Source organism: Pseudoliparis swirei, chromosome 11 (genome assembly GCF_029220125.1).
Source record: "Pseudoliparis swirei isolate HS2019 ecotype Mariana Trench chromosome 11, NWPU_hadal_v1, whole genome shotgun sequence".
NCBI classification, from domain to species: Eukaryota; Metazoa; Chordata; class Actinopteri; order Perciformes; family Liparidae; genus Pseudoliparis; species Pseudoliparis swirei.
In genome coordinates this window covers 15,255,033-15,280,061 of record NC_079398.1, presented here as the reverse complement: position 1 = coordinate 15,280,061, position 25,029 = coordinate 15,255,033, and the positions used below count along the sequence as shown (strand labels likewise).

The 25,029-nt window shown below is 45.2% G+C and overlaps 2 protein-coding genes across 7 annotated transcripts; one reads left to right on the top strand and one right to left on the bottom strand.

Moving 5' to 3' along the window:
- Positions 1-276: 276 nt before the first annotated feature.
- kiaa0586 (KIAA0586 ortholog) lies at positions 277-24,462 on the bottom strand. Of its 5 annotated transcripts, XM_056426986.1 has the most exons (28): positions 24,152-24,462; positions 23,589-23,619; positions 23,328-23,492; positions 23,046-23,083; positions 22,873-22,918; positions 22,288-22,357; positions 22,049-22,181; positions 21,826-21,907; positions 19,283-19,388; positions 7,626-7,683; positions 7,030-7,403; positions 6,747-6,819; positions 6,450-6,593; positions 5,773-5,941; positions 5,247-5,399; positions 5,072-5,175; positions 4,785-4,961; positions 4,241-4,428; positions 3,991-4,103; positions 3,640-3,794; positions 3,434-3,566; positions 2,878-3,037; positions 2,541-2,803; positions 2,269-2,318; positions 1,338-1,412; positions 1,134-1,257; positions 995-1,058; positions 280-432 (listed from the first exon to the last, which is right to left on the bottom strand). In XM_056426986.1, the coding sequence occupies exons 3-28, from the start codon at positions 23,482-23,484 to the stop codon at positions 420-422; spliced, it is 3,222 nt and encodes a 1,073-aa protein (XP_056282961.1). In that variant the 5' UTR covers positions 23,485-23,492; positions 23,589-23,619; positions 24,152-24,462; the 3' UTR covers positions 280-419. The 5 variants fall into 5 exon arrangements, with proteins under 5 accessions (XP_056282965.1, XP_056282962.1, XP_056282963.1 ...); XM_056426990.1 differs by lacking the exon at positions 24,152-24,462 and having other exon boundaries at positions 277-432; positions 995-1,052; positions 23,328-24,035; XM_056426987.1 differs by lacking the exon at positions 24,152-24,462 and having other exon boundaries at positions 279-432; positions 4,241-4,425; positions 23,328-24,035.
- timm9 (translocase of inner mitochondrial membrane 9 homolog) lies at positions 22,896-25,003 on the top strand. 2 transcript variants are annotated; one of them, XM_056427006.1, is made up of 4 exons: positions 22,896-22,995; positions 24,469-24,523; positions 24,586-24,681; positions 24,769-25,003. In XM_056427006.1, exons 2-4 carry the CDS (start codon positions 24,485-24,487, stop codon positions 24,898-24,900), a joined length of 267 nt encoding a protein of 88 aa, XP_056282981.1. In that variant the 5' UTR covers positions 22,896-22,995; positions 24,469-24,484; the 3' UTR covers positions 24,901-25,003. The 2 variants fall into 2 exon arrangements, with proteins under 2 accessions (XP_056282981.1, XP_056282980.1); XM_056427005.1 differs by lacking the exon at positions 22,896-22,995 and adding an exon at positions 24,121-24,211.
- Positions 25,004-25,029: the final 26 nt, after the last annotated feature.

Below are 25,029 nucleotides of genomic sequence, written 5' to 3'. Positions count from 1 at the left end.
AGATAATGTAAACATAATAGTTCTCATCAAAGCTTCAGTGAGTCAGGACGTTTTATGTTTCTCATCTGTTCAAGTTTTAATATCTTTGAAATTAAATAATACAAATAACTAGAACATAATGACATCATGTGACCGATCTGTATTGTTGTTATTGTGTCTGTGTGTTTTAAACTTTTATTAAACTGAAGATTAAAATATTCCTCAAACTAAATATTTCCAGAATAAAGGACGTGACGAATCCTTTCAAAATAAAAGTTTATTCAGTCACTGACCAGATGAACGAGGTCAAAAGTCACAGGAAGAGAGACAAGGACAAATGTTATAAAACATGAAGATCTAGAAAACACCAGAGCTGTCAACTTCCTCCTCCTCCTCCTCCTCCTCCTCCTCCTCCTCCTCCTCCTGGTGGAGCTCCTCCCTCATGACTCACAGCTGTAAAGAATTGATTATGAATGACATTAAGAAACAAATTAATTTGATTCATTATTGATTTTACTCATAATTTCATATAAAAACAACAATAACAATAATAATAAAAAACAATAATGATAAGAATGATAATACAACAATAACAACAATAAAGATTATAATAATAACAATGATCTCAATATCACATGATAAAAACCTCAGGAATATAAATGATTTATTTCTTTAAATCTCATCACTCCTCATGCTCCCCGTCTCCATGACAACACGAACAACAAATCCCTCCTTTAGCCAGTTGTCACGGTTACCGGGCTTATTCTAATCACACACACACACACACACACACACACAGACACACACACACACAGTTATATATTTGAAATACTTTTGTGGATCTGTATAATATTACACAAATGTACACACACACACACACACATGTAGACAGAGCCACTGAAAGTATTCTAATGTATAAATACAAGACAACAAGCAGGATACTACAGAATACTACATAATAATATATAATACCATATAATACTATATAATAATACTACGTGTGTGTGTGTCTCACCTGTGCAGGGTCTCCAGGGGGGTCTCCAGGTTCTGATCAATCTTTTCCAAACTGACTTCTGCTTCTGAAGAAAGATGTAAATCAATATCTAATAATCACAGACGTGGTGTTCATCCCTCAGCTGTGGCTGAAGAATCACCTGCAGCCGGGCTCGTCTGTCCAGGTGACCTCAGCTCCCCCACACGACCCTCCTCCTGGTCCTGGTCCTGGTCCTGATTCTGGTCCTGATCCTGTTCCTGGTCCTGATCCCTCTTCCAGGAGCCCTGAGAACATGTTGGGGTCAGAGGTTGTGGGTGTGTGTGTGTGTATCAGTGTGTGTGTCAGTGTGTGTGTGTGCGTGTACCTCGAGCAGTGTGTCCTCATTGGTCCTGAGGAGGTCATGACCTTTGACCTGTCCTTCACTGAGGGGGTCACAGTCCTGGAGGACGACAAGGAATACACTCTGGAGTAATAATACTATAACTTAAATATTATTACTATATTTATTATATATATATATATTATTCTAACTGTAGTAATAATATTATTCTAACTGTAGTAATAATATTATAACTGTAGTAATATTATTATAACTGTAGCATTATTATAACTGTAGTAATAATGTTATTATAACTGTATTATTATTATTATAACTGTAGTAATAATATTATTATAACTGTATTATTATTATAACTGTAGTAATACTATTATTATAACTATTATTATTATAACTGTATTATTATTATAACTGTAGTGATATTATAACTGTTGTATTATTATTATTATAACTGTAGTAATATTATTATAACTGTAGTAATAATATTATAACTGTAGTAATATTATTATAACTGTAGTAATAATATTAAGATAACTGTAGTAATATTATTATAACTGTAATATTATTATTATAACTGTAGTAATATTATTATAACTGTAGTAATAATATTATAACTGTAGTAATATTATGATAACTCTAGTAATAATATTATAACTGTAGTAATATTATATTATAACTGGAGTATTATTATAACTGTAGTAATAATATGATTATAACTGTATTATTATTATAACTGTAGTAATAATATTCTAACTGTATTATTATTATAACTGTAATATTATTATAACTGTATTATTATTATAACTGTAGTAATATTATTATAACTGTAGTAATAATATTATAACTGTAGTAATAATATTATTATAACTGTAGTAATAATATTATCTTAACTGTAGTAATATAATTATATAACTGTAGTAATAATATTATTATAACTGTATTATTAAGTCATTCTCACCATTTCCTGGAGCTCATGGAGAGAACTGGAGAAACTGAAGACACCTTCCTCTGAAAGAGAGAGAGGGAGAGAGAGTGAGCAAGAGAGAGAGAGAGGGAGAGAGAGAGAGAGAGAGAGAGAGAGAGAGAGAGAGAGAGAGAGAGAGAGAGAAATTTGATTGTATTGTTTGGTAAGTCCTGGTTTAGTTGAAAAATCAAGAACAGAGAGAATGAAGGGGATAAAGGTAAAGAAGGTGAAGAAGGTGAAGAAGGTGATGAAGGTGAGGAAGGTACCTGTCATGGCCGCCAGCTGGTCAGCACTGAGCAGCTCTCCCTCTGAGATGTGCTTCAGTGCTTCAGTCACAACGCTGCTGCTGCTGGTGGCCTCGGAGGAGCTGGAGGGGGACACTGGTCTGGGACCAGGACCAGGACCAGGACCAGGACCAGGACTAGGACCAGGACCAGGAGCAGGAGGAGACGGGGAGGGGGCAGGGGGGGTCGAGGGGGCAGGGAGAGGGGAGGAGAAAAGAGGCTCCTCCTCTGCCACTGACATCATGCTGCAGGAGAAGAGAAAGACTGATGTTGAGATGTCCTACATCTCCCACAATGCACCTGGACTCTGTGTACATACAGCAGCTGTGAGCGCGTATCCAACTCTTCCTCTGGTCTCTCCTCTTCCAATGACAGTTCAACATCTCCCCAGGTCAGAGGGGGAGGGGCTTGATGGACAGCAGGAGGACCTCCTGTAGAGGGGGCGTGCTCTGGGCTGGAGGTGGGCGTGGCTACAGGCTCTGAGGTCATAGTCACACAGAAAGAGAAACAACGCATCATTGACCCATCATCATCGTCTTCAAAGTACACAAGTACAGGTACTGGGGAACAAGTACAGGTCAAGGAGACGTGGTCATGTGACTGTTTCAGTCTTTTAAACGTGAGACTACGAGTCAACAACCGAGCGTGAAGCATCACACAGACAAGGAGCCAATCAGCTCTCTGATGTGGAGACAGCAGGCGTTTCCCATCATGCACTGGGCCACACAGTCAATGGAGAGCGACTGCGGTGCCTCTTGAGATTGTTGTTGACCCCGTGACGTCAGAGTCGGGTCAAGTCGGACTCAAATCTACCCAGCATGCATTGTCATTGGGAACTGCTGGATCGGCTCATCTCCAACAACGCTGTGTCTGACCTGGATCTGTGATTGGCCGAAGAGACACGTCGTTCAGCAGGCTGGTTGGTTCCGAGGCAGGGGGCGTGGGCAGGGGCGTGGCCTCTCTGCTGAGCTGAGGCGTCGCTGGAGGAACCAGCGAAACCAGTTGGTCCTGGAACAGAATCACAGCAGGATTTAGTTTGAGACCACAACACGAAGACTGAAGACTGAAGGCTCCTCCTCACCTCAGTGTATCCTGGACCTGGTTCCAGTGAGTCCCTCTGGCCCAGCAGCAGGGCAACGTGCTCTGTGAGAACCTCAGTAACCAGTTGCAGGACCAGAGCCGAGTCCACGGACATGTTGGAGTCCACAAAGTGCTGCAGACCTCCTGCTGCCCCCACTGAACAACAACAACATTAAACAACAACAGTCAGAACCACCAACAACAACAACAACATAGTCAGAACCAACAACAACACCAGCTGCTTCATCCAGAGGAAGAAGCTGTGCTGAATAAAACAATGTCAGACCAAGGCTCTGCTCTCATTGGTCCGTCGGCCTGTCGGCTCACCGATGCTCTGCTCTCATTGGCTCACCCATGCTCTGCTCCTCGGACTTCGATTGGTCAGTGTAGTCGTTGTGGGCGGGGTCGGAGGGAGGGGGGCGAGACATCTCTGAGATCATCCGGGACATCAGCTGCTGCTCCACCCTGGACACATGAAGACCAGTTCAGACCAGCTCAGACCAGTTCAGACCAGTTCAGACCAGCTCAGACCAGAACAGACCTGCTTACACCGGTTCAGACCAGCTCAGACCGGTTCAGACCAGCTCAGACCGGTTCCTCACCATTCCACCACCCGGTTCTCAAGGACGTCTCCCTGCAGCTTGAGGTCCAGGAGGGAGGCCTGGTCCTGGTCCTGGGGGGCAGATCTGGTCTGTGGAGGGAAGACTGGACCCTGATACAGGACCAGAGGAGGAGCCGGACCCCCGTCCAGCTGCACCTCCTCCTCTTCCTCACAGCTCAGCTCCTCCTGCTGAAGACTTTGATTAGTTCTGATACTCTTCTTCATGTGTTCATCATCATCATCTGAAATCAGTGAGGTGGACTGAACACCCCACAACAACAACAACAACCACACACACAAACAACAACAAACACACAAACAACAAACAAACATCAAACAGGGAACTACATGTTTCACTCAGATCACTGAACACTTATTTATGAACATGTATTCATAGAGTCACTGAAACCACATGATGGACCCAAATAACTCTAGTATAGGAGAGGAGGAGCAGGAGTAGGAGGAAGAGGAGGAGGAGCAGGAGGAGGAGCAGAAGGAGAAAGTGGAAGGAGAGTAGGAGAGGAGGAGAGGAGGATGAAGGTTACCTGAACGACATCAGCAACATGTAGGAATTCAGTTCCAGGGAAGACGTCCTCGTCCTCTTCATTACTCTCAATGATGTCAACAGGGTGAGGAGGAGGAGCAGGAGGAGGAGCAGGAGGAGGAGCAGGAGGAGGAGAAGGAGGAGGAGCAGGAGGAGGGACATCCAGCTGCTTCACCTTCTGTCAACACAAAACTCTCGTCAGTGACCTTTGACCTTTGTGGGAGATCCAGAGATGTGGAGTAGAGAGATGTGGAGTAGAGTGATGTGGACTACAGAGATGTGGACTACCTGTGACTGTAGCTCCACCAGGTTACATGAGGGAGGAGCTATGGGCCGTGATGTCAATTCCTGGTCCAGGGGGCCCCGGGCAGACGAGTCCGCCCTGCGGCAGCCTGGGAGGACGCGTTTATTGATTATTGTTTTACAAATTAAACACAAACCAGGAGCTTCTTTGTTTACTGACCCAGTGGGATCGCTATAGCAACCGTGCGTCTGGCTTCAGGGGTCACCGTAAGGTCAGCGGGGTCACCAGAGGTCAAGTGGGAGGAGCAGATGATGTCATCACGCTGAGGTCGTCCAGGTGACGTCTGAGTCTTACGGGACTCCACCTTCACACCTGGGAGATTTAAGTTTAAATGTATGAAACATAGAATATTCATAATACAGGTTCACCTGTCCATCAGGAGTAACGTTCACATACTGGTGGGAGGAGCTACGATTCACCTGTCCGTCAGGAGTAACGTTCACATACTGGTGGGAGGAGCTAAGGTTCACCTGTCCATCAGGAGTAATGTTTACACCCGGTAGAACAGCTACAGGGACATTTGGAATTTAGTGCCTTGCTCAAGGACACATCAACATAGACTAGTGGAGCCGGGGATCGAACCACGACCCTCTGAGTGAAGGACGACCCGCTCACCACTGAACCAGTCGGCCCTTAAAAGTGGCTGTTGCATTCAATGAAACTTTATTGACAACCGCAGGCCCACCTGTGACGGTCTCCACCAGCCGGGGGCGGGGCTTCCTGCTGGGCGGGGCGGCCGGTGAGCTGAAGCGCAGGTACGGACTCTTCTTCAGTTTCCGTCTCAGACCCTCGTACGGAGCTCTGCCGTACAGACGAGCCAAGTACGACTCAGAGTCAGGCTCCGCCCCCTGCAGCTGAAAACAGTGACATCACAGACGTGAGTCCTCAGCTGTACGTCAGCTAGTGTAGTGTAATTTCGTCTACTGAATAATGTCAGATCATCTAAAATACGTCAGTCAGATGTAATCAGTCAGAATTAAGGGGGTCACATGAACGTCTGGGGTGAACGGCCTGGACTTAGGATGTCCACGTCCCCGTGTGTAAACAAGAACCTGTGAGGCGATTCTTCCTGTCTGTTGATTGGACCCGCGAGGGCCGGGATCAATGAGTGCCTCCTGCCTGTTGTGTATATAACGGACAGCTGGAGACATTAATGGCAGACTTTCTCAATTCGGCTCCTGAAAGTTTCCAGGCTTCCTGCAGGCGCCTGTTCCTGACCTGTACCTTTAAGAATAAACTGAGTATTCTTATTAAGTGCTGTGTCACTCGAGATTCTTCTTCATCATCAATTTCTTCAACCACCTCCTGTCGACGAGAAGATACAACACCAGCTAACCAATCAGATCGATGGATCATACTGACCGGTCCTCTGCTTCCTCTCCCGACCGCCGGCTCACTTCCTGTTCCTCTGAGCGTGCTCACTGGCCTCCCCCGACCTGTGGGGGCGGAGCTCCCAACCGGTCTCTGCTGTGATGTCATCGAAGCCTCCTCTGAGGACATCTCAGCCTGGGGAGGAAGAGAAGAAGAAGAAGAAGAAGAAGACACCTTGAAGGTCGTCCTGTGGTTGTGACACTGATCCCTCCAGAGCTCCCCACGTGGACTCGTCGTCATGAACAGGAACATTAAGAAGCCGTTTGCGTCGTCCATGTTCGTCCTCACCTGAATGTCTTTGGTCAAAGTGTTGATCCAGGCGTCCACCGTCTTCTTGATCCGGACCTCCTCCGTCCAGTCTCTGCAGAGGACAGAGGACTCTCATTTCTATGTTACATATTTCAGATTTGTTCTCCACCTCCAATGGAAACTGTTAGCATTTAATTAACATTAGCTACCAGTTAGCATACATAATGGACAACTAGCTAGCTGTCAGAAGACATGTGCCTGTTAGCAGACAGTGAGCTAGCAGTAGCTACCTGTTAGCAGACATTAAGCTAGCAGTAGCTACCTGTTAGCAGACAGTGCGTCCAGCTGGCAGTGCAGAGCCTCTCCGGTTTGGGCTCTCAGCAGAGCCTCCAGGTTCTCCTCCAAAACCTTCTTCTGTCTCCGAACTTGACGAAGAACCAGACCCGCCTCCTCCAACGTGGAGGAAAGCACAGGCCCCCTTTGGACCAGTACGGACTGGGACTGCTGCGAGACCTGGAACTGGGTCTGACCTGGTTGGGATCGGATGGATAGGAAAGGACTTGGATGTGACTGGGAGTGGTTTTCTTGGGAATCCGTCTGTTGGGACTGGGACCTAGATTGAGGGATCTGGGACTGGGATTGTTGGGACTGGTGGGGGTCTGGTTCAGATGTGGTGGTCTTCAGAGAGTCTTCTGGCTGTTGGACAACAGAAAGTGATTCAGACTTTCAACAGGAAACTCCTCGACTAGGTTCTACTGTTATTGTTCATCTGGTCACATGACCTCTATTGTTCATCTGGTCACATGCCATCTATTGTTGTGATATTGGGCTCTATATAATTAACTGTATTTAACTATGTTGTATTGTGCTCTACTGTGTTCTTTGTTCTACTGTGTTCAGGTGTCTCCACTAACTCACCGTCAGCAGGTGCTTGGTCTCCCTCAGCGTCTCATTGGCTCTCCTCGCCGGTCCCTGACTGCGATTGTCCGAGGAGGAGACGACATAGTTAGTTTGTCTTTATAAATATACATATAGATATATCTATATACTGTATATCTATATGTATGATATACTGTAGTACATTATACATATTGTTGGAGCTATTTATTTTGACATTTGTATTTAATTTGATTGTAAAGCCATATTGATTATTCATTGCTTATTTAGGTTATATTTTGATTTGTTAGAAGAGCTTTTTTCTTATGATAGTTTTAGTTTAGTTCATTGTGATTGTTGTTTTAAATATATTTAGTTTTAGGATTCACAGATTGGGTAATGCTGGGCACCTGTGGTTATATGTAGAGGTGGGTAGGCACAGGACCAGCATGCACCAGGGCGGCCTATGGTTTTTTACCAGCATCAGCAAAGAGTTTTGTTTGTTCTTTTTGTTTGTTTTGTATCAACATACCGAAATGGACATTACTTTCTTTTTGGCTGCGTCTACTCCAAAACCCACGGTGCGTCAGTGGCAATTCGATTTATAGTTTTATTTGATTTCTAAGGACAAATGGCCACTATAATGTATATTCTTAAACGGAGCTATTCCTACAACCTACATTCAAATGGCAAACTAGGAAATTATGAATATTCTATGTGTCATACATTTAAACTTAAATACATCTTCTTGATGAACCTACAAAAGAAGAAGAATAGAGAGAAAATAGAGGTAGTGCTGTATAATCTTCTGTCGGCCGTGATGTTGAAGAATGTTGTTGATGAAAAGATCTCCGCGGACACTGTCTTGTTGCTGATATAATGCAGTTTTATTACAGAAAGAAAACAGGTCTAATTACGAGCGTATACTGCTGACAGCCCAGGTGATTTCAGAAGGTCCAGGAAATCCAGGAAATCCAGAAAATCCACACAAATGAATTTGTGTTACCTCTTTTAAGGAAGCAGGAATGGGCGTTCTGCTCCAGCCTTGGAGCAGAATCACGTCATTCCACAAGGGTCTCCTAATGTAAAACATCTGGTCCAACTCTAAACAATGGTATTCTCTATCATGAAAACCTTGTGGGCCTCTGAGCCCAGATCTATATTATGGCTGTACAGTTAAGAGCTGTAATTAAAAATACACCACAGTAGAGAAGATGGAGGTAGAGAAAGCATTAGTATGCGAAGTTGCTGCTTCCAATAGCAGACAGAGCTTCATCACTGGTCTCTCCAGAATGCTGGTTCTTGTTTGAAGCCGCACAGAGCCCACCAGTCCCTTTGCATCTGGTTTTGCATTCAACACTTTTCCCATCATCCAAGATCCTCTTGGAGCTGTGGCAACCGCAACAAGAACTATATCTCCAGTAGTGAGGTTTCTTCTTGGCCGTGCCCATTTTTGTCTCTCTTGCATCGTCGGTAGTTTCAACTGTGAACTTGTGTTTTTGTACATATTGAATGATTGACCTCTCTGCCTTTGCAAGATCTTTAGGAGTTAGGCTTTGTCCTTTGAGTGTGACTTTAAAGCTTAACTCTTCTTTCCACTTCATGGTCTTGAATCTTCACATGGTCCTTTTTGGGGCCTGCAGAAGCACAAAACTCCTTTCTCTTCTGTCCCAATAACAAGAGAGTTTCCTTGATCTTCAGAAACCAAGCCACTGATCATTTTAGGCCCATCCAAGATGAAAAGCACGAGATCAGGTGGTTGGTGGCATTTTCCAAATCCTTCCTGATAGCATTCACCATTAGGTCCCTTTTGACCTCTGGGTCATCTGCTGACATCGCTGCAAGATCCACCTCCAGTTTAGGCCACGCCTCCTTCAACTTTTATCCATCTCCTGCTTTTCAGGAAATCTTCAGCTCGTAATTCTCTTGATGTTTCATCGGCTGGATTCTCCTTAGAACCCACGTATCTCCACTGATCCACATCAGCTGCTTCTCTGATAAAAGCGGTCCTGTTTGCCACAAAAGTGTGGAATCGCCTAGTTTCACTTGAGCTATATATTTCAGAATGGTTGTACTGTCAGTCCAAAAAACTGACTTCTCAAGCTTAAGTTGCAACTTCATCCGAAGCATGTTATCAACTCGCACAGCAAGAACTGCGGCTGTGAGTTCCAGTCGAGGAATTGTAGTCTGCTTTAGTGGAGCCACTCTGGCCTTTCCCAAGAGAAATGCAACATGTACTTTACAGTCTTTTTCCAATCTCACATAGGACACAGTTCCATATCCAACTTGACTGGCATCAGAAAAGTGGTGAAGTTGGGCTGCAACAGGGTCTCCAAAGTCTCTGGGTTTAATACAGCGGTCCACTCTGAACTCAGACATCCTTTGGAGGTCCTCTAGCCATTTAGACCATTGCTCAGAGAAGGAGTGGGGAATAGCGTCATCCCATCCCAAGTTTCTCTTACAAAGCTCCTGCAGCAACAGCTTGGCTGGCATACTCAATGGGGATAGAAATCCTAAAGGGTCATAAAGTGAGCTGACCACTGACAAAATTCCTCTTCTGGTCTGTGGCTGCTCTCGTAATGAAGTCCTGAACTTGTAAGAGTCCGTTTCAATGCTCCACTGTATTCCGAGTGCTTGCTCCATTGGAAGTTGGTCTGTATCCAGATCCAGCTCCAACATTTCTTTTGGTCTTTTGTCTTCTGTGATTGACCGCAGTACTGTGCGGCTGTTGCTGCTCTCAGAAGGAAACATTTGATCGAGGACCAACTTCATGTCTTGGAAATGAATTCATCACAGCGTGGTTCAAAATGTTCGGATTGCATGAACTCTTATTTTGAAAGGAACACTTCTCAAAAAGCCATTCAATTAAGTCCCCGTGCCAACACCTTTGTTCCAGTTAACGTGGATGCACAACGTCATGTGTTTTCTGATCCCATAACTCAACCACAAGTTGTAAGGCCAGCCACAAAAACCGTGTATGAAAATCAAGCAGGACGTGTGCAACCTCAAACTCAAACTCTGACTGACAACTATCAGAATCATAACATAGCGAAATGGACATTACTTTCTTTTTGGCTGCGTCAACTCCGAAACCCATGGTGCGTCAGTGGCAATTTGATTTAAAGTTCTATTTAATTTTTAAGGACAAATTGCCACTACACACATATATATAATACAGATAACATCATAATAAAATCAGAAACTGACAAAGTCAATAACTGATTAATTGCAGTGGATGAAGCTGACAGTCTCCTTCGGAACCACACACACACACACACACACACACACACACACACACACACACACACACACACACACACACACACACACACACACACACACACACACACACACACACACACACACACACACACACACACACACACACACACACACACACAGTTAAACTCTTCAGACTTTAACGTAACTCTACAGACTTTAACATAACTCTACAGACTTTTATGTAACTCTTCAGACTTTAACATAACTCTACAGACTTCAACGTAACTCTATAGACATTAAAGTTACCTAAGATGTCGTGAGTCAGAAGGACTACCGATAAACGAGGGGGAGTTTGTGTCAACAGAAGTTAAAACAGAAGACTGATCTCAGATCTGTGAAACAGGACGAGCAAAAGATCTGTGACGTAAATAGTTACCCAGAATGCATCCTGGTGGAGACAGAAGCCAGAGAGGTTGATAGCAGGAGTTTATTAACGGGCTGAGGTATAAAGAACTTCACAAGACGAGTTATAGCAGAACATTTTACAATCAAACACTTTAACTTATTCATGTTGTTCCGTCACAAACATCACATTGACAAACAAATACAAAATTAAAAAGTTAAAAAGATTCTTAAAAAAAAAAATCAAATAAATAGTTACAAACTTGTATAAAAAATAAACTAGTTTTACAAACCGGTGATTAATAAACGATGATGAAGAGCCGGGTGTTCAACACCATCATCAAGCCAAGAACACGCCAAGAACATGGAGAGCTTCAGTCTGTCAGTGGAGGACCCGGCTCATGATGATGTCATCACTTACCCCAAAATACAGCTTCACATCAACCAGCACATGTTTACACTCTACTGGTTCCATTCCTTATGGAAACGGACTTATTATCATCATGATGATTATTATTATTATTATTATTATGTGATTGATGACCATTTCTTATGAAAACGTTAATTAAGTTAAGTAACTATTAATGTGCTGATTGTTTTCTCACTGAATAATTTCTTCTTCTTTCTAAATAATTATTGATTTAAAAAGAATTTAAAACATCACTCGTTTAAAAAAGATATTATGGTTCATCTATTAAATTAAGTTATTATTAGTATAGTATGTACAGTGCATCCGGAAAGTATTCACAGCGCTTCACTTTTTCCACATTTTGTTATGTTACAGCCTTATTCCAAAATGGATTAAATTCATTATTTTCCTCAACATTCTACACACAACAACCCATAATGACAAAGTGAAAACAGTTTTTTGCACATTTTTGCAAATCTGTTAAAAATAAAGAACGAAAACATAACATGTACATAAGTATTCACAGCCTTTGCCATGACACTCAACATTTAGCTCAGGTGCATCCTGTTTCCACTGATCATCCTTGAGATGTTTGATTGGAGTCCACCTGTGCTAAATTCAGTTGATTGGACATGATTGAGAAAGGCACACACCTGTCTATATAAGGTATCACAGTTGACAGTGCATATCAGAGCATAAACCAAGCCATGAAGTTCAAGGAATTATCTATAGACCTCCGAGACAGAATTGTATCGAGGCACAGATCTGGCGAAGGGTACAGAAAGATTTCTGCAGCATTGAAAGTCCCAATGAGCACAGTGGCCTCCATCATCCAGAAATGGAAGAAGTTTGGAACCACCAGGACTCTTCCTACAGTTGGCCGCCCAGCCAGACTGAGCGATCGGGGGAGAAGGGCCTTAGTCAGGGAGGTGACCAGGAACCCGATGGTCACTCTGACAGAGCTCCAGCGTTGTTCTATGACGAGAGGAGAACCTTCCAGAAGGACAACCATCTCTGCAGCACTCCACAAATCAGGCCTGTTTGGTAGAGTGGCCAGACGGAAGCCACTCCTCAGTAAAAAGCACATGACAGCCCGCCTAGAGTTTGCAAAAAAGCACCTGAAGGACTCTCGGACCATGAGAAACTAAATTCTCTGGTCTGATAAAACAAAGATTGAACTCTTTGGCCTGAATGCCAAGTGTCATGTCTGGAGGAAACCAGGCACTGCTCATCACCTGGCCAATACCATCCTACAGTGAAGCATGGTGGTGGCAGCATCATGCTGTGGGGATGTTTTTCAGCGGGAGGAACTGGGAGACGAGTCAGGATTGAGGGAAAGATGAATGCAGCAATGTACAGAGACATCCTGGATGAAAACATGCTCCAAAGCGCTCTGGACCTCAGACTGGGGCGACGGTTCATCTTCCAACAGGACAACGACCCGAAGCACACAGCCAAGATAACAAAGGAGTGGCTTCGGGACGACTCTGTGAATGTCCTGGAGTGGCCCAGCCAGAGCCCTGACTTGAACCCGATTGAACATCTCTGGAGAGATCTGAAAATGGCTGTGCACCGACGCTCCCCATCCAACCGGATGGAACTTGAGAGGTTCTGCAAAGAAGAATGGGAGAAACTGCCCAGAAATAGGTGTGCCACGCTTGTGGAATCATACCCAAGAAGACTTGAGGCTGTAATTGCTGCCAAAGGTGCTTCAACAAAGTATTGAGCAAAGGCTGTGAATACTTATGAACATGTTATGTTTTCGTTCTTTATTTTTAATAAATGTGCAAACATTTGCAAAAAACAGTTTTCACTTTGTCATTATGGGTTTTTGTGTGTAGAATGTTGAGGAAAATAATGAATTTAATCCATTTTGGAATAAGACTGTAACATAACAAGGTGGAAAAAATGAAGCGCTGTGAATACTTTCCAGATGCACTGTATATATCTTTAATTTGTGAGAATGGGCTATACAAATAAACTGAATTCTTACCATATAAATACACATTTATATATATATATACATACATATAAACACACAAATATATACACATGTGTTTATACATATATATATGTATATATACACACATGTATATACAGGACTGTCTCAGAAAATTAGAATATTGTGATGAAGTTCTTTATTTTCTGTAATGCAATTCAAAAAACAAAAATGTCATGCATTCTGGATTCATTACAAATCAACTGAAATATTGCAAGCCTTTTATTCTGATTTATTGCTGATTATGGCTTACAGCTTAAGAAAACTCAAATATCCTATCTCTAAATATTAGAATATCATGAAAAAGTATACTAGTAGGGTATTAAACAAATCACTTGAATTGTCTAATTAACTCGAAACACCTGCAAGGATTTCCTGAGCCTTGACAAACACTCAGCTGTTATAAATCTTTTTTTTAACTTGGTCTGAGGAAATATTAAAATTTTATGAGATAGGATTTTAGAGTTTTCTTAAGCTGTAAACCATAATCAGCAATATTAAAATAATAAAAGGCTTGCAATATTTCAGTTGATTTGTAATGAATCCAGAATGCATGACATTTTTGTTTTTTTAATTGCATTACAGAAAATAAAGAACTTTATCACAATATTCTAATTTTCTGAGACAGTCCTGTACATATCAGTGACGTGCGGTGAGGTTCATGGTTGGTGAGGCACCGACTCCTTTGGTGTCAGATTTACAAATATATAAACCCAAAAGCTTATTCAATTGGCTACTGGTTATTTCATGTCTCATCAGAATTCTTCACACAACACACACGGTACATATTACAGATACGTAAAGGTAAGAACAAGTTTGAGGCAAACCTTTTAGCTCCTTTAGCATTGGTCTACCTGTGTTAATCACATCCAGTTTTGACTGAAAGTCCAGTTTTGAGACATTTTTAAGCTTAGATATATAATCCTCTTCCATGTTGGCAGTCTGACGTAGCGAAATACAAAAACAAACGGACTTGACTCGCCTGGCGCCTAGGGCTGCAACAACGAATCGATAAAATCGATAAAAATCGATTATTAAAATAGTTGGCAACGAATTTCATTATCGATTCGTTGTGTCGCGCAATTATTACGGCACTCAATAAGTCACGGAGTATAAAAAAAGTTGAGTTGAGCGCAGAGCGGCGCAGGAGAAACAAGAGCGCAGCAGAGGAAGAGGAGAGACGGAACGCTGCGTTGTGAGAGCCAATCAGCGCTGAGCTGCTCCTCTGTTGATGAATCTAATTGGCTGCTGCTGCTCACGTGACGCTGGATGCGGAAATCATTCACGAAGCTAAATGCGCCTAGGGTGACGTTATGAACCCAGACACCAGGGCGCTACATGTCACGACGTGTGTGGCATTTCCACAAGAGTATAACGTAGAAAACGTGGTTATTTATTCCGTGGCGGATAGCGGAAAATATTTTTCCACGGAGAAAGGCAACGGAGATAAGCCACGACGCCACTCGCTGTGAGCGCTGCGCGTGCAGACATCATTTAACGGAGCGAAGCAGCGCGTGCGCTCTGATCGCTCTTTTAATGAAGTATCGATACTAAAAATATGCTAAATCACATCGTTTTTAACGTACGGGTACCGTTAGTATCGCTACACCGTGCAGCGTGACAGCAGCAGATGTAGCGGACTAACATTCAAGCTAACCTAACTTCCCAAACGCTGTGGACATCTGAACGCTGATTGGCCGAGACGCGACACGTCCCATCAAAGATGTTTTATTGCGAAGAGTAACACTTCACATTTTTTCCGCGTCTCACTGCAATCTCAACGGCAGCGGGCCAGGTGAAAAAAATAATAAATCGTAATGCGTCTCTGATATTGTTCAGGAGGCCACATGGGGACCACTGCTCAGGAGAGGAAAGCTGTCAGTCTGTTTGTGACGGTTCATCACCATGGTGACCAGTGAACTCTGTCTGTACGTGACAAAGTGAGAAGATGTAGTGTTTAAAATAACAATGAGAATTCCAAAGCATTACGTATATATACCGTGTAAATTAACATTTGAATAAAACAAATTTGCATTACTTTTCCAAATATTTTGGGATTTTATTTTTTTCAATTACTTTTCTAGGCCTGCTAATAGCCATTTAAAAATTCCATGACTTTTCCAGGTTTTCCATGACCGTACGGACCCTGTTTTGAATAAAGGGTTGAAAATGTAAGTTTTTTTATCCGATTAATCGATTAAATAATCAACCGATTAATCGATTATCAAAATAATCGTTAGTTGCAGCCCTAGTTAGTGGCGCCTCTGCGTCGAAGAAGCAGCAACAAGTACCCGTTGGCTCACTAGCGCCCCCTTCAGTGAGGCAGAGTATTATCTGCCTCACCCTGCGCCTTTTCACTGCGGTTTTATTTCCCATTAGCGAAAACTAAATATGTCACTTACAAACATTAAACTGTAATGGTTAAAGACCTTAGCCAGACTATGGATTATCAGGGCAAATAAACATATCTGCAAACATTATATTGGCGACATGCAGAGATACGGCAACCCGCACGGGCCAATTGCATCAACCCAGCTTGTGATGGATTGCGCAATCAGAGGTGAGGCTCGACTCGTCGCTGCCTCAACTCTCGATTAATCTTGTATTTGAACAAGAAATAGGCAAATTCAGCGATTTTGACTATAAAATGTTCGAAATTAGTCATACATAAAGATCAGTGGACAAATATTAATATATATTTGATATTATCATTATTATTTTTTACTTTCTTTACTCCCCTGGCCGCACGTCCCTGAATATATATATATATACACATATATATACAGGACTGTCTCAGAAAATTAGAATATTGTGATAAAGTTCTTTATTTTCTGTAATGCAATTAAAAAAACAAAAATGTCATGCATTCTGGATTCATTACAAATCAACTGAAATATTGCAAGCCTTTTATTCTGATTTATTGCTGATTATGGCTTACAGCTTAAGAAAACTCAAATATCCTATCTCTAAATATTAGAATATCATGAAAAAGTATACTAGTAGGGTATTAAACAAATCACTTGAATTGTCTAATTAACTCGAAACACCTGCAAGGGTTTCCTGAGCCTTGACAAACACTCAGCTGTTATAAATCTTTTTTTTTACTTGGTCTGAGGAATTATTAAAATTTTATGAGATAGGATTTTAGAGTTTTCTTAAGCTGTAAGCCATAATCAGCAATATTAAAAGAATAAAAGGCTTGCAATATTTCAGTTGATTTGTAATGAATCCAGAATGCATGACATTTTTGTTTTTTTAATTGCATTACAGAAAATAAAGAACTTTATCACAATATTCTAATTTTCTGAGAGTCCTGTATATACATACACACACTTCAACACAGGAACACATCCCTGTATTCAGCAGTAAGCCGTTTAGTTTAAGGACCGTTGGAAATATCGGCGCTGCTATTAAATACATTGTGCAGAAAATTTACTGAGACAGAAGGTAAAGTGTTGATGTACCTCAGATGACACAGGAGTCAGATTTATGAAATATGAATATTAAAATGTTTCACCGTTGACTGATGATCAGATATTGATCCACTTACAGACTCCTCCTCCTCCTCCTCCTCCTCCTCCTCCTCCTCCTCCTCCTCCTCACGGGTCCCTCTCCTTCTTTACCTTCACGTCCCCCGCCAGGATGGTGGCTATCTCCCCCTGCATGAAGGCCCAGGGGGAGCTGGAGCCCAGCAGGGGGCATCGCGCCCCGCTAGGGCAGAACACCTCCCCGGAGGCGCCCTGAGACTTGATGCTCTCGCGAGAACACGGGAAGCAGAACTTGTGGCCCGGGGCCGAGGGGCACTGCACGAAGTGCGTGTCCTCCAGCCGCTCGTGGCAGATGGTGCAGGACAGAAGCCCGCTGCCGGCCGCGGGGGAGCCGGGCCCGTCCTGGACCGGGTCCCTGTCCTGGACCGGGTCTGCGCCGCAGCCCGAGAGGCGCCTCTGGCCTGCGCCAGGGCCCGGGGACACCGGGCTGCTGCCGGGGCGTCTGGAGGACGCCGTGGTGGACTGGACCGAGTCCCTGTCCTTGCCGGGGGAGTGCGCGGCCATCGGGGACTGTCCGTTCTGCGAGGGGGGGGCGGGCTCCAGGGGGGAGGCGCGAACCGAGAACGAGCCCGCGGCCGCGGCCACGGAGAGCTTCAGGGCTTCGGTCTGGCTACCAGTCCACTGGGGCCTCTGCTGATCCTCCGGGGAGTCCGGCTCCGGGGACGCCCTCCTCGTCCTCCCGCTGCCGGCCGCCAGAGGCCGGCCGGGCAGCGGCGGGCAGCTGCCGTCGGTGCGCGGCTCCGGGAGCAGGTCCGGCCCCAGAGCCTCCTTGAAGAGGCGCAACGGCTCCGTGAGCAGGTCCCCCAGCGGGCGCCAGTCCTCGGAGCCGGGCCTCCTCTCGTACTCCAGGTACTTGAACCCGGAGCACAGAGCCCGGCCCACGTCGTTCATGTAGTCCCGGTACATCTGCTGGGCGGCCCGCGCGGCGCTGGAGAACACGAGCCCAGAGCCGCTCGGGTACTCGATAAAGACCCGCAGCTCGGGCTCCGGACCCGGTTTGGACACCGCGTCGAAGGCGAAGACCCGACCACGCAGCGCGTGATCCTTTTTGAAGCGGACGTCGAACGGGGTGCAGCCGGACAGGGCCAGCAGCGTGTCCCGTACAGGCCCGGGCCTGCCGGTCCAGTCCTCCTGCCGGTTCCGGAGGCTGTCGCTCAGCTCGGACAGAGACTCCTCGTTCCGCTGCTTCTTCTTCAGCTCCTGGTCCGAGCTGGACCCCGAGGCGGGCCGCTTCCCCCCGGGTTCAGGCGGGCCGGACCCTCCCAGCAGCGTCTGGGGCAGCAGGCTCGGCGGCACGGTGGTGGGTCCCGGGGCCGAGCCCGGCACATCGTGGCTCCGGGCCCGTAGGTTTGGGCTGTGCCGGTTCAGCTCGGGCGGCCCGTCGTCCGGCTTGAACCCGTTCGGCGTCCTGCTGGTCCCGCTGTAGTCGAACCGAGCCCGGCTGTCCGAGTACCGGTCCAACCTCCCCGGTCCATCCCCCTGGTGCGGGCTCTTCCCCGGGGTGGGGGTCTGAGCCGGTCCCGCGGCCTCCTGGTGAGCACGCTTCAGGTGGCGCGCCGTCTCCATGACTACCTCGATCCGGTCCGCGCCCTCGTAGTTGACGCAGCCCCGGCAGACCGGCTCCGTGAAGTCCCGGACTAGGGCCCAGGGCATGCGGGGCAGGTCGCACAGGTAGCAGGACTGCCTGCGTGAGGACATCGTGTCTCCTGCTGCTCCTCCGGGAGCCGCGCGCGCACCCACCTCCTCTTATTGTTCCTCCTGCTGCAGAGGAGGAGGGGGGGGGGGGCAAAGCTACTCACCCCGACCCCCCCTCCTCATAGGAATGGCACCTGCTAGAGTCAGTGACGTCACCGCCCCCTCCTCTGAGACGCGAGTGTCGTGACGCCACACCCCACCCCCACGTGACGGCTGGAGGACATTACTCAGAACAAAAGAAAGTCACGTGACCTCGCTGCTCTCCGTCTAGTATTTATACATGTTTATATTAATATATATATATATCTGTTATTTTTCTGGTCTGTTTTAGATTCTAGTAGTTATTATTATTATTGTTGTTATTAATGTGTTGCTAGGGGACAGAAGAGAACATCCCATAGTGATGCAGTGGTAACCCCCTCACCTGGTATGCTCTGGCCATTGGTCACAGGGTGTTGCCATAGCAACTGGGCCGGTCTCCGAGGCGATAGAGGCAGTTCCGATTGGCTGCTGGTTGCTAAGGATGCCAGCTGATGGGCAAATTAAGTCAGAGGTCAAAGGTCATTTATATAAATATATAGTATAAATAAATATATATATATATGATATGACATTCCTTTATTCGTCCCGCAGTGGGGAAATTTCAAAATTCACAGCAGCGGTACACATCAGAGCATCAATGAAAATAAATATAAAACACAAAACTAAATACTAAAAACGTAATACTAAATATACAGGGGGGAAATAAAGTAAAGTGCTGAGTAAAGTAAAGTGCAGAGTTTGCCACGATCTCCAGCGATCTACTGCAGTGTGTTGTGCAGCCTGACAGCAGCAGGAAGGAAGGACTTGTGGTTCCTCTCCTCAGACACCGGGGAGGAATCAGCCGGTGGCTGAAGGAGCTGTGCAGAGCTGCCAGTGTCCTGCATGGGGTGGGAGGCGTGGTTCATCAGGGACGAGAGCTTTGTCATCATCCTCCCGTACCCCACCACCTACACAGTATCCAGAGGACACCCCAGCACGCTGCTGGCCTTCTTTAGCAGCTTGTTCAGCCTCTTCCTGTCAGCCGCTGCCATGCTGCTGCTGCTCCAGAAGACCACTCCATAAAAGATGGCGGATGCCACCACAGAGTCAAAGAAGGTCTTCAGGAGTTCTCCCTGCACTCCAAAGGACCTCAGTCTCCTCAGCAGGAAGAGTCTGCTCTGTCCCTTTTTATAGAGTGCGTGGTCAGCCCAGTCCAGTTTGTTGTTCAGGTGGTACACCAAGTTACTTATAAGATTTTACAATCTCAATGTCCAGTCCCTGGATGCTCACTGGTACCGGAGGAGTGCGTTTACCACGGCGGAAGTCCACCACCAGCTCCTTGGTCTTACTAGAGTTGATGTGGAGGCGGTTCCGCTGGCACCATTCCAAAAAGTCCTATTTCAGTTCCATACCTGCAAACTCATGAGGGGTGAAAAAGGTGACAACGGGGGGGGGGGGGGGGTGCAGGTGACATTTTTTTTTTTTTTGTCACCACACCACATCCACATTGTTTGAAGCCTCAAAGCTTTTAGAACCACAACTACGGTCATTTTATTGTTCTGACCACAAATCTAAATAATGATAAGAAACAGTTTAAGAACAAAAGTTCCTCCGCTCTGACTCAGCCCTATGATAGTAATAACAAATATACATTGTCATTATATATAATATGGTTAAAGTCATTCATGAACCAACTTCCTTTTTTTTGGCCTGAACAGTCCTCAAGGACTTTTCCCTGAATCTGTTCTGTCTCTACCTGTTTGTCACGATACTCATATTATAACTTCTATACATATTACATACCTGCCATAAATATCATGATACCAGAATTCAATACAATACCATAAAAACAATATGGTACCATAAATACGAGACTGGTATATTTATCTATAATAGTAATAAATAAAACATCTGTATGGTTCACTTTTTACCAACTTTTTCAACACTTAACAAATGTCAGTAATATTAGTATTAATACAGCTGTAGAGTTACACAACTTTACAGACTGAAACATTTCACTTCTGGCATCTTTTTATTTTTTAAGCCGAAGTCTCTCAAGCTGCGCCACTTCTCTCGCTGTGAGCGCTGCGCAGCGCAGTGTGCGCAGACAGCTCGACACGGAGCAGCGCGTGCGCTCTGATCGCTCTCTTAATGAAGTATCGACACAAAAAATATGCTAAATCACATCGTGTTTAACGTACGGGTACTTTGTTAGCATCGCTACACCGTGCAGCGTGACAGCAGCAGATGTAGCGGACTAACATTCAAGCTAACCTAACTTCCCAAACGCTGTGGACATCTGAACGCTGATTGGCCGAGACGCGACACGTCCATCAAAGATGTTTTATTGCGAAGAGCACCACTTCACACTTTTCTCCGCGTCTCACTGCAATCTCAATGGCAGCGGGCCAGGTGACCCCCCCCCCCCCAAACAAAAACTCTTCGGATCTCCACGATTCACGTGGATGACCTATTTTGAGTTCAAAACGGTGAATTTCACCGAAAGGTGACAAGTTTGCAGGTATGCAGTTCTCTGTATTCCCTGTCATCGTCGGCAGAAATGAGGCCAACGATTGCAGAGTCATCAGAGAACTTTTGCAGGTAGACATTGCCAGAATTGTGCTTGAAGTCCGAGGTGTAGATGGTGAAGAGGAATGGAGCCAGAACGGTTCCTTGTGGAGCCCCTGTGCTAATATATATTAATTATATATATATAAATATATATATAATGAATATATATATATGACATATATACGATACATTTATTTGCCATGACAACTATGATCTGCAATGGTGCTGCCACCTGACACACACACAAATGTAACAAAACCACATGCACGGACGCACACACACACACTCACACATGGTTACACACACACGTCTAAATACTCCTATATAGTCAATACATAAATAACTAAATACATAAACATAGTCAACAAGCCTCACCTGTCGTCTCCAGATGAGAGTGCTGTGGATGAGGAGCTGTGAGGTCAGAGGTGACAGGGGTGTGGCCTGTCAGCAGCTCCCTCTGATTAGTGGAGAGGACAGCCAATGAGCACCCAGAGTTAGAGCAACACGTGAGTTTGTTTACCTACACACACACATACACGCACACACACACACAGAGACAGACACACAAACACACAGACATACACACACAAACACTCACCTCGATGAGCGGAGCTGCGTCTCCAAGGCAACAGGAGGTTTGCCCCACCCCCCTCTCCTGAACCCTGGTGCTGAGGGGTCCAGGGTCCAACAGCTGTACTTTGACCTCCCTCCTGTGGGGGGCGCTGTGAGACCTGAGGACAGACAGGAAGTCACAAGGTTTTCAAAGTAAAATACCCTAAATGTCTAAATACTGAGTTCCTTTTGACGTTCTCATGACAACAATCAATATCGTCTCACCGATGTCTCAGAGCAGCGAGGACGAGGCCTCGGCCTCCGGGGTCACAGCGGGAGGTTAGCAGGTCGTGACCTGGGGACATGATGTCATCAATAACACAACCGGGAAACGGGTCCATGTTATTGATTATGTCTCAGAGACGAGTCAAAGGGGACAACCTCATGTCAGGCAGAGAGAGAGACAGGCAGAGAGAGAGAGACAGACAGGCAGAGAGACAGACAGGCAGAGAGAGAGAGAGACAGACAGGCAGACAGACAGGGGTCACCAAGGGGCACGTGACCTGATGACATCGCCTGGGCTACACAAATGTATAAACAGTCAATCAGTAAAAGATCATTAAAGACATGCCGGGTTTTTATTTTTATTTATTTATTTTAAATATCATTTTGCCCTGTATAATTGTTTACATTTATGGTTTATGCTTATTGTTTATGTATCATTTACAGGACTACTGTCCCTTTAAGAGCTGGTATCGTAACCATGGCAACGGGATGCGTCAAGGGGTTAAAGGTAAGATCATTATATATAAACGTCCTCGTCACACAGATTATTGATTATTGATAGATTATTGACTTGCTGGCTCTCACCAGGTTCCTGGTCCCGGGTCCGGTCTGATCTGGATTCTGGAAGCTGCTGGAGGACAAATACGATCTTTGATTATGAAGAAAAAACAAAGTGTTTAGTCTGATATGATCAGCTGCTTCAAGAAGGTAAACAAACAAACAAACAGGAAGTCACCAAGTGAAGAAGAAGAACTCACTCTTCTTCTGGGCTCTCTGTTCTGTTTGGGTGGTCTGTCTGCGCGCACACACACACACACACACACACACACACACACACACACACACACACACACACACACACACACACACACACACACACAAATGAGTTGTGTACAAAAGTATTATTATGAAAATATACAGGTAAAGTAGACAGCATAACATTATGATTATTAATATTGATCCCTTCACGTGTTTATTTGATGACGTTATAAACGGCTGGTAGTTTAATCAACACTGTGACGTCATACCGGAGCTCTTACCGGGCTGAGGAGCCTGATCCGGCTCCTGACCGGGAGGGTCACGCGGTGTCTGGACAGATCCTGGACCGGGTCCTGGAAGAACCCGAGTGGACCGGATCAAAACCTCCCTGGTGTCAGAGGAGCAGGAGTACCGGTCCGGACTGGACCGGAACCACATACTGGTTTCTATGAGAACGAGAAGCTGCGCGTTCAAACGTCCCGCTCCGACTACATCCGGGTCCGAAGGCTTCCGGTTGAAAAAGGCTGCTGTCAAATAGTTACCTCTTAACGTCGATTCCTAACCACTTGTCCTCTGTGGACGTGGGTCAAGGAAACATGCGAAGGGGAATTCAAGAGGAGTTAGTAAACCACAACCGCGGTGTTTAGAGAACCTCCGCTTGAAATACCTAGTTATGAGGCGACGGCAGGCGCATGTTAGTGACGTCAGTCTGCAAAGAAGCTCCTGTATGTGTACTGTATGTGTTCTTATACTTTAATAACAGAAACAACCTGGTTCATATTAATACTTTATTAACATAAACAACGGCTGTTGACAACAGAGCAAAGCACTTCCGACTTAAAAATAAACGTCTCACTCCTCTAAATCGAATACAGAAAACAACGTGCATTTAATACCATGACGTCTCACGTCAATGAAACGAGTTCTTACAGTTTCATGGTGCCTTTGACGCCATCAGAATTCTAATAATAAAATATGAATTAAAAACATTTAAATGACAGTATATATTTATGTATTACTACTTCGCTACACGAGGTGGTGCGAAGCTCCATGAACGTCAGTTTACCGCCCGCCAATAAAACCAACGAAGAAGAAAGAGACTCACATCACATGACCTTCATCCGCGGAAGGCGCTTCACGTGAGACACTTGTACGTCGTCCTCAGGTGAGACACAGCGCGGGAATTTCTAGTTATATGCTTTAGAGACACTTTGAACAACTGCACTCGGAAGCCGCAGAGGAAGCTAATGCTAGCTAACGTTAGCCGTACGCTCATGACGTCACGGAGCAGCTGAGACCAGCCAGGAGGCGGGTTTTAATAACTAACACGCGTTGACCAGCCGAGAGGAAGATGTGACGTCAGAGGATATTAAAGAGTCTTTATTAAATAGTGTGTGAGCTGATCTGCGTTCTGCTCCTTAGACCCTGAACCGGAACCATGGCGGTCCCGGTGACCGAGTCCGACCAGATCAAACAGGTAAGGGCTTCTCGTGATGTGATTTGAGAGTATTTGAATGCATCGTCTGAGCTCCTCCTCAGTTTAAGGAGTTCCTGGGGACCTACAACAGGGTGACTGAGAACTGTTTCATGGATTGCGTCAAAGACTTCACGGGCAGGGAGGTGAAGCCAGAGGAGGTGAGCTATGTGATGCTACATTACCCATGAGCCTCGGTTGTGCATTGCATGCTGGAAGTGGTGGTCACAACGCTGTTGACGTTTCAGTCCAGCTGCTCCGAGTCCTGTCTCCAGAAGTACCTGAAGATGACTCAGCGTATCTCCATGAGGTTCCAGGAGTACCACATCCAGCAGAACGAGGCCCTGGCTGCTAAAGCGGGCCTTCTCGGGTCCCGCTGACCTGCCTCCGAGGACCTCAAAGCATCATGGGAAATGTCAGACCTATGGAACTCTAAGTATTTAATGCTGAATAATCTGTTAATAAAATGTTTTTTTAACCAGTTTTGAACATCTTAATTAAGTTGGGTT